The following is a 14,297-nucleotide window of genomic DNA, read 5'->3' as shown; positions in this document are numbered from 1 at the left end:
TGATCTTGTATCTTGTATCGCCGGTCTTATCGCTGGAGTTGTACCCAATCACACAACATACCTTCACATGCCTGATATTCAATCATATGCAAAAACTACCTGTGCACTAATTTGATTGTTTATACCACCATGTTCTACTGTATTGTTTAAACAATCTGTCATTTTGTTTTCCATGTCCTGTGTTGTTGTGTCCTGTCCCATGTGCTGAAAGTTAATAATCATAAATTTATACTTTGAATTATTAAATTATTAAAAAGTGTACAGATACTAAATGATTGCTGTAGAATAGGATATTTCTTACTATCATGCTCTATAAGTTAACCAACTATAGCTTACACTGTGTGTTGCGTTAAATAAAATAGATATGCTACACACATATTTATGTGCAACATAAAATTCTAATCACATAAACTCTTATCTGCACAAGATAGACTAGAATAGGATGGAATAAATCAGGTTTATGAGACTGAAGCTGAACTAATATGTTACTCTGGAAGTTGCACATGCTTGATATTACGCATACTTACTGTATGTGGAACATGAAATGTGTACAAACATACACCTAACTGTAAATGATGGATATACAGTAAATGATAAGCAGAGAAAAGAACAGCTCTGCCAATGTTTTAAGTGTATCAATGGCGCCATCAGGTGGCCGAAGTATATCAATAAACTTGGTCTAATCCCTCCTGCTATAAACGAGCACCATCCTTCTCTTCCAGGCAGTCGATCCTGTCATTGAGCATCCTGAATCGGTGAGATGCAAGGTTGACCGCGAAAACTTGCTTGGCCTCGTGGGTATCGTGGGCACAGTCCTCAACCTGCTGGTGGTGGTGCTGGTGTATGTCTTCACGCCGGTCTGACATGTCTCCGGACACACTGTGTGGACATATTTATGGCCTCAGTGGATGAGCACATTGTCTGGAATTGTTGGTGGCGATTTGCTGGTATTCAGTAGCATTATTTAGTGGTATTCACTCTCATGTAACTGACCTTTGTGATTGTGTTTGTGACTGTGAGTAGGTTTCTTCAAAGCTCAAGTCCTATTCCATGAGGCAGCTACAGTTTGACCAACACTAGACAGTACAGGATGTTTTGTTACTTTTCTGTGAGTCAATCAACTCTGAACACATTTTTACAGATTGTTTCTGCAGTATGCAATGTTTGTATATTTATAATTTCCTTTACTGAAAACTGTCAATAGAATCACCGACCATTACCTTAATTTTCATGCATGTTTCTTGCTCGTTTACATGGTTTTGTACATTGATTTTTGAAAATAAATTTATATTTATACCCTGCCAGTGAAAAAAAAAATCTGCAGAATTGTTTTAGTTTTCTCCACATTGATTTTTATTCAAAGCCTCATTAATGAATCATCATCTTGCTTCTGGGAATTTACAACTCTGTAGTCAGAATCGTTTAAAAAAAAAAAGAGAGAGAGAGAGAGAGAGAGAGCATCCTGGCTGCCAAAACAATGAGAAATGAGAGCAACATTAGGAACTAATGGAAATGTGTGATTTTATATTACTGACTTACCCTTATTTTAACAATTTTAGCACACAAGCAAATAAAAAACAACATAAGAAACTCATACAGGTCTATTTTCTTGACCTATCACAAAGGACCAGAAAAGTACAAAAATCAGTCAAGATTGGTTTATGAAATAATGTCGAGTTACATTAGTTGTATCGGTAGTAAGATAAATAAATGTCAATTTTTGTATAAATGTGTAACTTTGGAAGAGATCAACAAAACATGAGATGACAGAACGTGTATGTTGTTTCTTGACTCCTACTCTTAAACCCCGAACACAAGGACAGGCAGTACCCGACAGGTAAATACATGTGTAGTGTGCAACCTTTAAATATATGTATTTATGCATAGGCATTGTATGTAAACACAGTAGTAGAGCTAGCATGCTATTTAGTGCAGCTTGAGTCCTTCTCACAGATACTCAGTGTAAATATCGTCACGATATGTTTATTTCAAAGTGGATCTTCATTTATTTTGTTAAGGTACAGGAGCAGTATAATTATTTGGATTATTGATGTTAATATCGGGCAGTATTTGACAGCTGGTGATGATGTCAATCTTCTCGGACACAGCCTTCAGGTCGTCCAGGATTAATCTGATGCTGTGAGACGCGTTGATGATGGCGGTCTGTGAGGCATTCAGCTGAGATGTTGCAGTGCGAACCTTCACAAAAACACAAACAGCTGTGTGTTTGACGTTAAAAGCAACAAAGGTATCATCACACTTACAGTAAATACGTGTTTGTTTGTTGTTTTTATCTCTGACATCTACTCATGCAATTCCTGGTTCTATCAAATAATTTTCAGTTGAACCCCCTCATGACTCGCATGTCATCCGCTCTAATCAAATTTAAAACAGGTTTGCAGTCCAGCATCTTTTTCTATATTTTCAACACAGTCTGACTGCTTTTCTTGTGTAGAATAATATGCATGGTGCTTACCTTATTTTTGTTGCTATTCAAGCTAGAGAAAAAGAGCACTAGCTTCTATAGTAGGATTATAGTTTAGAAGGCACTTAGGGGACATATTTATGTATATTTTTCCCAGCAGTGTCTTAATTCAAACATATCAACATACCTCTTTGCTGGCATTGCCATAAACCTGCCGCACCATTAATCCCACGTCAGAATACAGCCGGCTGTTAGACTCCTGCAGCTTCTGTTGTAAAAGGGTGTCACCTGCAAACAGAAATAGAACAGAAAAGTAAGTGGATTGGTCTCCATTTCATTGTTCAGTACCTCTCAACTCAACTTTATTTATAAAGCACTTTAACACAACAAAAGTCAAAACACAGTGCTGAACGCAAAATATAAAAAAATGTAAAACATCTAAAATGCAAAATACAATAAAAGTATAATGAAATTATTCGACAGGACAATAAGAACAGTAAAAACTATTTTAAAAAACCCCAATAAAACCCATTTGATAAAAACCAACAAATTATATTTTAGTTTATTAACTTTTTATTGAATTATAACAATGTGTATGCTAAGATACTCTACATTAAAGCTCTATCAAATTGCAGAGTTGCACATTTTAAACAGCAAATGGAGCTGTCTTCATTCAGTCATACATTCATTCTTTGACAACAAACAATTATTTTCAATTTAGATTTTTTTTTTTAGCTCTAGCTTTCTAGTTGGTCTATAAAATGTCAGAAAAATGGTTAATTAAAAAAATAAATAAATAAAACACCGAACCCAGGATGACATCATTAAAAGTCTTGCTTTGTGCTCAACCCAAAGATATTGAGTTTAATGCCACAGAGGAGGAAAGAAAGCAGAAAATACTCACATTTACAAAGCAAAAATCAGAGAATTTAGACTTTTAATTTGTTTTGTCTTTGACACTAACTATAATCACCGAAGCACTCATAATCAATATTATTATTGGCAGCATTTGTCACCTTGTGGCTTATGTGAGGGGCTTGGCCTGTCCTCCACTATGGACTGTATGTCAGGGTGGTCTCTGACTACAATAAGAGGAGGCAGGTCTCTCTTGAGTATCTGAGCACTCTCTTGTCTCACTGCAGAGCTTCGGGCAGCCTCGTCCGTCTCACCCTCACTGTCCGTTTCAGACGCCTCTCCTGGAACCTGAAAGCATCCATGCACAAATTAAAATGACTGGTTGGAGTCAATGACTAATTTTTAAAAACACACTTTTTTACAACGCTGACGTTAGTTTCTAATCCAGCACTTGATGAGAAAGTCAGGAGAAACTGAAATTATAGCACTGATCGAATGATTCTCAGCTTTTTTCTCACATATTTTAATAATGTAAAGTCATGCAAGGCCTTCTAGGTGGATGCTTAATTCTGTCTGAAAACCAGTTTAAAATTTGTGAAAGCTTCATTCTATTTGCAATTTTTTTTTTTAAACTTGGAATTTCACCACATATATATTAATGAATTTACACCACATAAGGTCCAGGTCAAAAACTACTACTATATATAGACTGGTCAAATCAAGACTAGATTATGCCAGAGAGCCTAAGGATTCATGTAGACACAGTTTTCGATTTGTGTAACCTTTATTCCTATAGCAAAAAAAAAAAAAAAAAAAAAAAAATTTTTACTACTTTATACACACACACACACATACATATATATATATATATATATCAGAACCACATTAGATTAGGTCTACAGAGAATCAGTCGCTAAATTAGGCTAGCTTTTTTTATTCACTGCCAAAGTAGAAGGTACGAATCGGAAACTTCATTATCGTGACTTTTTTGTACATTTCACACACGAGGATGTCTACAAGCGAACCTTTGCTCCGGCAGTGACAGTCTGGGCAGCAGTCAGTGAGGTGATGTAGACTTCATCATCAGAGTCAGTCTCGGACGCCTCGCCCTGCACCACTATCTGGTACCTGTTGGACATGACTGCACAAACACATACACCCAAAGAAAACCAAACTTTAGAAGTCAGTCTGACAACGACTGACTTCTGACTAGATTGTTACTGAATAACAGTGATACTGTCAATCACATGAGTAACGTCCTACTTAAGCTTCACTTAGCTCTAACGTTTGCTCAGGTACAAACTATAACGTAATGTTAAATAAATCGTGAATGTTAAAATATACAGTAGTTTTAGGGAATGAAACAAATGCAAAAAGTGCCAAACCTTTCCTGCAACATCCAAATACAGATCACATGAGTAATCAGGAAGTGGCTTGTTTTTCAAGAACCAATCAGAGCTCAGCCAACATGTCATGTGACTAAAGACGTTTCGGGCCACAATTGGAAGACATCCCAGCCCAGAAACAAGGGTGCGTTTGTACATAATACCAGCATTCACCGAATTTGAATGTGTTTTGTAATGCTTTTCGGGAAGGCTATAAGTGACATGGCGTATTGGTCACAATACAAGGTTCGCTTTTGCCTTGTACACTTTTAAAAAAATAGTTTTAAAACTGGATGTTTGTTTTCTTTCTGTACATGGTCGTTGTGGAGCATATCTCCCGTTAACGCCGCGTATCTCTATGTGACCTTAAAGGAATGTACTGGTGACCGTATCGAGTGCACCCCAGGAGGCAGGGTACTTCGTATATTGCTGACAGGAATTTGACAGGTATATTTAACTGTTCACTCTGTGGAATTTATTTAGATTTAATATGCGTTAAGCATGCATACATGCATTGCTTTTCTTCACCGTCCTCCATATACTGATACAGGAGAAACTGCTTATCACAGCTTGGACGCTGTTTGCTAGCAAACAACATTAGCTATCAGACGCTAACCTTCTAGCTAGCTAACGCTAATTTCGGGGGAGGGTTTACATATTGTTTGATTGTGGTTTTGAAGCACAGCTGACGTAACTCACTCAAACTGCTTCACTTAAGCGTTATGCTGAGCTGTATATCACTTTTATGTGTTTGACAGGAATGGCGGACGAGGCTCTGTTTGAATTCCTCCATATGGAGATAGTGTCTCATGTTTACAAGGAGCAGCAGTCTGGTAAAGGAGAGATGGACAACAAGGTGAGCTCATTAAAGGCCTGAATCAATCAACTCACACATAATATACAGCAAATCCTTGAGTGAGACGATGGGCTGGAGTCAAAACACTATTATTATCCACTGTTATAATGGTAGCTATGTTTATAGTTACAAGTAAAGTATCTGATTATAACTCTATTTCTTTCCTGACTTCAGAGTACACTTCACTGTCACGTTGTAATCATTTCAACAGAACACATCACACTAACATAAAGTGTATTTCTTCCCTTCAGGACAGAGCTGTGTGTGTTTCTGTCCTGGAAGGCATGGGCTTCAGGGTGGGACAAGGACTCATTGAGAGGTAGATGACAAACACATACTGTATGTGCACAAAAAAAGCTGTGTGACATACATTCTCTCGTATTGTGAGTGTCTGAGTTGCTGTTTTCTCTGTCTAGGCTGACCAGAGACTCCCCCAGCTTTAAGGATGAGTTGGACATCATGAAGTTTGTCTGTAAAGACTTCTGGACAAAGGTGTTCAGGAGGCAGGTTGACAACCTCAGAACAAACCATCAGGTAAAATGAAAATGTGAAGGAACAGTATGTGGGAACATCTGATTTCCCAGGCACACCATGCTTTTGGTGAAGGGTGCTTATGCATTTTTTTTTTTTTCTCGTGTCACAGACATTTCTAGCCTTCACAGCAGGATTGTTGACCTTTCTCTGTGATGGATTTGTGAGAAATAAGCCTACATAAACCAAATTAACTGCACAAACACACCTGAGTTCATTTTAACTCAACTACCCAGCTTAGATGGGAAATCACAGACACACATGGTAGATTTGTAATGTCCTTATTCCCTTAGAGCTTTGGACTGAGTTACCTGTTGTAACAAACTAAGCAAACACATCAACTGGTGGGCATGCACTGCTGACAGTGTCAGCGCAATAGTAGGATGAATGCCAGGGATGGTTCCATATTCATCAGTAGTGGAGTATCCAAGAATCCCACTTTGTCTTTGATGAAAATTGCTGTTACTGCTGTAGAATAGTCACTGCAGAGGCAGGTGCTTGTAGTTATCCTCCTCTCTCCATCATGGCTCTACACACAACCAATCCCCCTCTTCTTCACCTTATTATTCTAAGGAAATATAAATATGGATACCAAGCTGCTCTGCAAATTCTGGCTGCCAGGGAAGATGCATTTACATAGCTAGTTTTCAAACTGTAAGTTTACAGTGTTATTTGTAGGAGTCATGAATAGTATTGCTCCCCTAATTTCTGGCCCGCCCAAAGTATCCTGAAAAAAAATACTGAAAAACAGTTTAATGACTTAACTCTATAATTCAGTACTATATAGTTTACAGCCATTTCACATATTTAAACATGTATGTTTAGAAACAAATCTCTAAATTTCCTTTACACAAAAGTAAACAGTGTAATGTGAAATTTTCTTGTGAAAAACAACTCATGTATGCTTTAGCCCTAACAAATGCTTTTGTTTTCGCTTGAAACATTTCTCTGAATTACTTCAAATCCAGCATTATTTTCATCCATGTCTGTTTGCTTATAGTCCTTCTCTTCCCTGTGTTTGCTGGTGTGTTGCATATTTTGTGTGTTACCACCACTTGCTAATGACTAAAACAGCATCAAACTACCAGGAGGAATTTCAGCTGTGCCACCAACATGTGTACACAACCATGTGTGACCTAATGTACATGTATGAGGTACACAAAATCCATACAAAGTCATAGAAAAACCGCTCTGTAGTGCAACTAGAGGTCATAAACTCCACAGGGAACCTCTCCAGAAAATAAAGTACTGCAAATAAATAATTTTGTTCAAGATTTCCAGTTGTTCGTTACTGGGGTTTGTCTTTTACACATGTTTCTATCCCACCACAGGGTACATATGTTCTGCAAGATAACAAATTTGCTCTGCTGACTCAGCTCTCCAGTGGAAAACAGTACCTGGATCAGGCTCCTAAGGTTAGAATGCAGTCTCTCACACACAAATGCAGATTCTTAATGCTGTTACATGGAGATCAAGTAGATGTAGGTGCTTAAGGCTTTATATTTTGGCAGACAGACAAGAAACAATTGGAATTCATCTTATGCTGTAAATGAGGTTTATTTGTCTGTGTGTATGTTTTCTTACAGTACCTTGCTTTTTCGTGTGGCGTGGTGAGAGGAGCTCTATCGAACCTCGGTCTAGAGAGCGTAGTGACAGCTGAGGTCTCCGTCATGCCATCTTGTAAGTACAATCTAAATACCAACCCATGACTCTTGCCAGAAGTTGCCAATCGATAAACGATAGTAGCCAAAACATTTGTACTTAAGTTGTGAGGCGTCAGAATGGTTGTGTGGTCAGTTAAGTTTGTGCATGTTGACATGTTTGGATGCGTTTGTTAAGGGAAAAACAAGTAGTTCACCTCTTGTACTTTTTTTTTGCATTGACAGGTAAGTTTCAGGTGGTCATCCAGAAGTTGTGACCTGATCCTCTTTGCTGCCCTGATGCGGATGAACAGCATCCAAAGACACAGTGGTAGTTCCTGTTCTTCCACTAAGCAGTGCAGCTACAGAGGGAATCAACTCTGATTACCACAACTGGCTAAAGAAGGACTGCCATTATTCTGAAAACCAGGTACCCCTGACAGGGCAAAAAGGGTGAGCAAGGACTTTGATTATACTTGTGGCATCTTAATAGAGGAAAAAGATTTGTTTTATTCCTTGGGCCCATTTGACCTCACTCAGGCTAGCTTTGGAAAGCAAAATCAGTTGTTGGTGGCTGTGAAAACAATAATGTGAATGTAAAGTTATTCATAAGTTATATAATCTGTGTCATGTTTCATCTGCAATTTGACAGGATCGAATGCTTAATATGAAATAACTGAAAATGAAAAAAGTAAAAAAAAAAAAAAAACCTAAGGCAGAACGATCAGCAGAATCTAGGATAAGATATAATTTTGGGGGATATTTCAGGACGGTCAGCTGCTGTACAATCTATTTTAGCATACACAATAGCTAGTGACCCTTTGAAAATCATTACACCTGGCACAGCAGCTTCATTATTCAGCACTTGTTTCTCTGCAGACGCAGAGAGAAGCTACATCCAGCTCCTGGTGCTTTGCTCTGCCTTCGAGCAGATTGCCTGTAGGAGCCGAGTGTTTCATGTATTGCTCAAGGTCATTTCAATTAAATTTAAGGCAAAATGCAAATCTAGAATGAGTCATTAGTTTCAGGAGTTTAGGTTTACCTCATATGTAGATGTGATGCCAATTTCTATAAATTTGAAACAGAAAGACATCTGCTTAGTGCATCACTCTGTTCCTGTGTAGCATTTGGGTTTACAGGCTACTGTTTTTTGCACCACAATGTATATTTTTTTCTGCTTTGTACAGCATTTATATGTAAACATGTCATTTGGATATTCTCCTAGCATACAATAAGCATTTGAAATATTTCACATGGATTTCTGGGTTACATTTCTTAATGACATCTTGCTTTGTAAAGCAAATCTCCTCAAAAACAAGTCTCAAAGGTTGTAAATATATCCTGTTTGCGTTATTTATTTGACTTTCTCAAACATCTCTACGCATTTGTCTAAACAGAATAATAATGGTGAGACAAGAACACCACAAAAACAAGGTCTGATGATTAAGAAAAGACCACAAAATAACCACAGTGATCACAAGGAAAACAAATTCATTGTCGCTTGGTAAAAGCTGTTGCCTCTTAGAGCCACTAGAGGGAGAAATTAAGCCATCATGAGTTTCAGATTTGCTCTTTCACCAGTTTACCACTTTCAGAAGCTATGTTCAGTGTCTCCTTGTCTCTTCTACTTTTGATCTACTTTGAAATCTCCAGTTTAGTTTGATATAGTTTGTATGTGTTGTGTAGAGAAACTTGGTTCTGTAGTTGAACGAATGTGACTGTACAGTGCCATAAAAAAAACACATTGTGTATTTGTGGGATGTTTTCTAAATGAAATAATCTTCAACAACAAAGTAATGTAATTAATTTTTTTAAAGGCTGTTTTCACATTTTTGGCTTAAAAAACAAATAAATCAAGATTCTCCTGTGCCTTTTCATGGCACTGTAAAGAAAATGCTGAAGAGTAAGTGATGTCTTCAGTTGCCCGTAGTTATGATGTTCTCATGCAAATGCATGACAACATATTTCACAATGTGTAGTAGAAACAGCAGTCCCAACATCCCTTCTTAAGTTATAACTATTACTTTCTTGTTTTTGATCCATATCATGAGCTTTGTATTAAGAGGTGCTGCTCCATGCAAGAACACTGCACTTCTGAAATATTCACTATCAAAGCCTTGTCCTCACTAAATTCCAATTTTAATGTTTATAGTAGGCTCACCCCAGATTAGGTAAAACCATCATTAGATTTTGTACAAAGCTTGGCGTCACATTAATATCACCGCAGTAGTTGATGGATTATAGAGCTCACTCTGGTTTTATTTCCTTTTTCTGCTCTAATAAAGTACCTCTGACTATGTTCCAGTATTTCACTGCCATCACTGTAAAAGTTTTCCACAATAAAGGTCTTTACATACAACGTTATTCATTCAGTGTGTCTCTCTGGCTCTGGTTTGGGTCTTAAAAAACTGCCTTGTTGATGCCAATTTCCATAATTACAGTTACTGCTGTGACAACAGTCATTACTGTCATACAGATAGGTTGTACCTGTTTGTATTTTACTATACAAGGAAAAAAAAACCCTCTAGCCTCTGTATTTCATTCAATGTTTGTCGTAATAGCTGTTATCGTAAATGACAACATTGCAGTGAAATCTGTACCTAGAAGGGCAGTCAATAACAGGAAAAACCATGCAGATGGAGCCAACTAATACAAGCCACCTCATACAGGTATCTATGAGCAATGACGTTTAGGTCATAGTGTGCTAAATTTAAGCATCCTGTTTCATTACAACACTGCAGATAACACTGATGCTTAAAAAGGTGACAAAACAGTGGGGGAGATGAAGAAAAGAAAAGAGGTGCTTCACCAATTTCACACACTTTTTTTTTTTCAACTTGTAAAAACATTTGTAAAACGGCATCAGGGTTGTTATAGCATAGGTTTAAAGACCAACAAAAAGCATGCATTAGCGAGGGCAGTGTAGGATTCAATGCTTTTAGAAGCTTTTTAGGGGCTAGAAGTCAATATACCTCAGCACCTTTTGATGATTCTTTTTAAAAACTATTTTCAGAAGTCCTCCAACTTAATGGAAGTGTAACCACATTACTGGAGTTCCCCTTTAATACATTCCTTCATCTATTGTCTTAAATTCTGGGCTGGCCCTTGGAACTGTGTTATGTTCTTACTTCCGTATGGAGGACCTCAAGGCAAGAGGACTTGAATGAGCTGAAGAGTTCATGAAAAGTTAAATAAGACCCCTGGTTATAAGTACACTGCCTCTCTACCCCTGCTGATCTGCACAGTGCATCGTAGGTGACAGCAGGATGTGTGGACCTTCTATACAACTGTAGGAACGCTGTGAAAGGAGAAAACAGTCAGGGAAATTGAGTTAGGCGCCTGCATAAATGTGTAGCACCTGACTATAGCCCACTCTTTTGCCCATTTGTTGCAACCCATTAAACACTTAGCCCAAATCCTCTCTGGAAAGAAGAGGAGAAAAAAAATCAGAAGGAGGGATTAGAGAGAAAGACCAGGAGGGGTTAGAATTGTAGAGATTTGGAGGAGGAGGAGACTGAGAGAGAGTGGGCAAGAGGGAAAATGAGACGGGGAGAATGAAGAGCCTCTACAGGAGGCTGCAAGGAGATGAAAGGTAGAAAAGAGAAGTTTATTAGAGGTTGGGGGGAAGCTGAGGGGGGCGAAGAGGAAGCAGTGCGAGAGAAGTGAAAGATGAAGGAGGTGTGATAGCGAGGAGAGGAAAGGGTGAAGCTGTTGCGTCTGAACCGACATGTCTCAAACGGTAGGAAGTTCGACAATCTGGTGGTTGTTGGGGACAGTGAAACTGAGGGATGGTGGTGAGGCTTCAGCAACAGCTGTTTTGTGCCGCTCCGCTCCCCTTCCTCCAGCTTTACACTGCATCACAATGTCACCAAATACACTCACAAAGAGGAGCAGTGAATGGAGGGAGGGAGGAGAGCAGAGGAGGAGGAGGAGGAGGAGGGAAGTGTTCAAGGGCTAGAGGAAAAGAAAGGAGGTGTTGGGGGTGCACAAGTAAGGCCAGTATTCATTCTCTTAAATTGATGACTTGCTACAATTCAGTAACACTGTCCACATAGACTGGCTCAAGTCTTTTGTAGTGTGAGAAGCTGAGAGAGACAACTGATGTGGGTTAGGTTTCCCGCAAGCAGCTCACTTCAGCTCACTTTGGCTTGTAATAGGCAGAAACAAACTGCATTTTAAAATTTGAAATCTCATGATTGGGCAATAGTCATTAAATTAAAACCTAATAAATTAAGGTCTAAAACAATGCAAGTATATCACATCAATAAATCTTCACAACTGTATAACACTTGTGTTGAAACAGCACACACATATGTAAGCACTCATTTTCTTGATTGGAACAGAAGGACTCTATATTAAATATCAAAGCTACATAGTTATAAGTACTTTATGTTTAAAAAAAATTCATGTTTTGTGTTTGTTATAAAGTAAAAGCGGTGAAGATATGAAGCCAAATGTTGGCTGCAAGAGTGACTACAACAGTCTTCACGCATTATCAGCATTCGAAAGACTGAAGACCTGGTGAATTACTTAGATTTTTGATGCCCACAACAACAACAAAATCCTTAGGTTTAGTAGGCCCACAGGTCAGAGCTCTGTAGAAACTGTAACACTGAGGGACATCCAGAAACAAACTTTAAGACCAATAAAGAAGAACTGGGTTACTGTGCTTTCATGTCTCTTGTTGTCTTTTAGTGCAGCCTAAACTCAGCCAGTGTTTGTTTCTCTCCTGCTCTCTGTGCTCACATATACTGCTCTGTTCCTGTTGTCAGACAACGTGACGAGTATAGTCCATTAAAATAACCACCAGTCACGTCAAAAGCATTTCCAAGATGCCACTCTGCACCAACAAACTACTGCTTTTTTAACTGCAACGTCATCTGACAAACTCCCCATACGACCACCGTCACCTAGAGAGAACGTTATAGAAGTGATAGAAGAGCCTGGTCTGAACAGTTACTCACGTCTATGCCATCTAATGTTTTGGTGTGCACTGTCAATCACAGATGTAGAGACAGTCTTCTTCCTGAAGTCGGTGTCGACAGCAACAACAGACACTTCAAATGCCTAAAATTGAAAGACACATTCTAGGACATGCGAAGCTTTCACTGACATGCTGAAAAGGGCACAATGTGGGCCTTTAATATAGCTAGGCTAGTTAGCTATTAGTCAATGCTATAGCTGACTGCTAGCTAGCCTCTAAAGTGCCAGATAGCACTACTTAGATATAATTTTTAAAAAAAGAAAAAAAAAATGCTTTTCAGTAGTGAAAATATAGTGTCAGAAACATATGTGATAAGTTTAAATGGTAAATACTATGCAATATTATAAATTATACTAATTCAATGACTAAATATTAAGACTTTACGATATTATACACTTACCTAATTACCTGACTAATTTAAATATTAAGATACCTCAGTCAACAAGAATTAAAGATTTACTATAAAAGCTTTGTACTACGCTTCAGTGACTCAAATAAAGGCCTTATCTTCCTCTGAGCATCCTTACAAATCTGCATACAACCTCTATCTGATCTCACAGGATGACGCCCACTTTCATCCTCTCAGACTGTCCTTTATCTCGCAACTTCTTTTTCACGGCTTTTTCTTCTTCCCCTGCTATTACCTTTTCTTTCTTTTTCTTTTTTTTTTTCTTCTTCTTGCCGACTCATTCAACTTCCTCCACTCATGCATAGTAAGAGTGAGATTCTCACACGCACAAACACAAACTTTGTCTCTCGGGGCCATATGTTGACCCGCGGTGGACCTGAATACAGCCATCTGCCTGCCTTTCCTATGTCCCACAGGGCAAGAGTGTGGGAGAATGTCTATAGGACACAATGCATTGTGCGCGCGCACGCACACACACAAACCACACAAGCACACACATGCCTTTAACCCCTTCACAGCCACTAATCACTCCCAGACAGCCAGCCCATCTCATGTTAACAGTGACAAGATAATAGCCCCTGTGTGTGTGTGTGTTTGTTTGTGTGTGTGCATAAAGTAAAGATTCCTGCAGGGTCAGCAATCAGTATGTATCTAAAACCCTCGCCTTTTACTTTTATTAGGTTTGTCTTGAAGAGCAAGAGTGTTTTACATGCTGCGAAGACAAAGTGGTGCCAGTGATCACAGATTTGCACTAAATCAGTCTAGTTTGGCTCAACAAGGACCTGTTGTCTGTAAGTTTAAACTGATATTGAAGAATGTGCTTCTACAACCTTTTGTTGGCCACTACAGTAGATTAAACTACTACCCAGATTAAACTGGTGCACAGAGGTAGAAGGTGGATGTAAAAAAAGAAAAAGAGAGAGACAGGAGAGGATGGAATCAGTGGAGGGCGAAAGGGAAATGAGTCGGTACCCAGGATTGGTGAGATTAAAGCCCAAACAAAAGACTTCTTATCTCTACATGAAATCTTAGTGGCATTACTGCACACGCCCACCCACTCTCACACAGCAACACACCGGCGTCCTGATATTCCTGCAGCACAGTCACTAAGACAGGCATGACTTGACAAAACTCTACTTAAATCAGTTTTGATTTGCAAATTTGCACTTAGAAAATGCAGAACTGCACCTGAACTTTTTAGAATTCGCGACG

At 38.6% G+C, this 14,297-nt stretch overlaps 2 protein-coding genes across 3 annotated transcripts; one reads left to right on the top strand and one right to left on the bottom strand.

Annotated features, from left to right (window-relative positions):
- Nucleotides 1-1,329: 1,329 nt before the first annotated feature.
- Nucleotides 1,330-4,734, bottom strand: bloc1s3 (biogenesis of lysosomal organelles complex-1, subunit 3). Its single transcript, XM_008290959.1, has 5 exons — nt 4,666-4,734; nt 4,306-4,421; nt 3,442-3,628; nt 2,613-2,713; nt 1,330-2,199 (listed from the first exon to the last, which is right to left on the bottom strand). The coding sequence occupies exons 2-5, from the start codon at nt 4,417-4,419 to the stop codon at nt 2,014-2,016; spliced, it is 588 nt and encodes a 195-aa protein (XP_008289181.1). The 5' UTR covers nt 4,420-4,421; nt 4,666-4,734; the 3' UTR covers nt 1,330-2,013.
- Nucleotides 4,735-5,041: 307 nt separating this feature from the next.
- Nucleotides 5,042-10,056, top strand: trappc6bl (trafficking protein particle complex subunit 6B, like). Of its 2 annotated transcripts, XM_008290958.1 has the most exons (7): nt 5,042-5,112; nt 5,424-5,521; nt 5,773-5,840; nt 5,938-6,055; nt 7,384-7,467; nt 7,639-7,732; nt 7,939-10,056. In XM_008290958.1, exons 2-7 carry the CDS (start codon nt 5,426-5,428, stop codon nt 7,968-7,970), a joined length of 492 nt encoding a protein of 163 aa, XP_008289180.1. In that variant the 5' UTR covers nt 5,042-5,112; nt 5,424-5,425; the 3' UTR covers nt 7,971-10,056. The 2 variants fall into 2 exon arrangements, with proteins under 2 accessions (XP_008289180.1, XP_008289179.1); XM_008290957.1 differs by lacking the exon at nt 5,042-5,112 and having other exon boundaries at nt 5,354-5,521.
- The last annotated feature ends 4,241 nt before the right edge of the window (nt 10,057-14,297 follow it).

Source organism: Stegastes partitus, unplaced genomic scaffold (genome assembly GCF_000690725.1).
Source record: "Stegastes partitus isolate 25-593 unplaced genomic scaffold, Stegastes_partitus-1.0.2 Scaffold705, whole genome shotgun sequence".
Lineage (NCBI taxonomy): Eukaryota > Metazoa > Chordata > Actinopteri > Pomacentridae > Stegastes > Stegastes partitus.
Note: the sequence above shows the minus strand (reverse complement) of the source record. Positions and strands in the feature narration are given on the sequence as shown.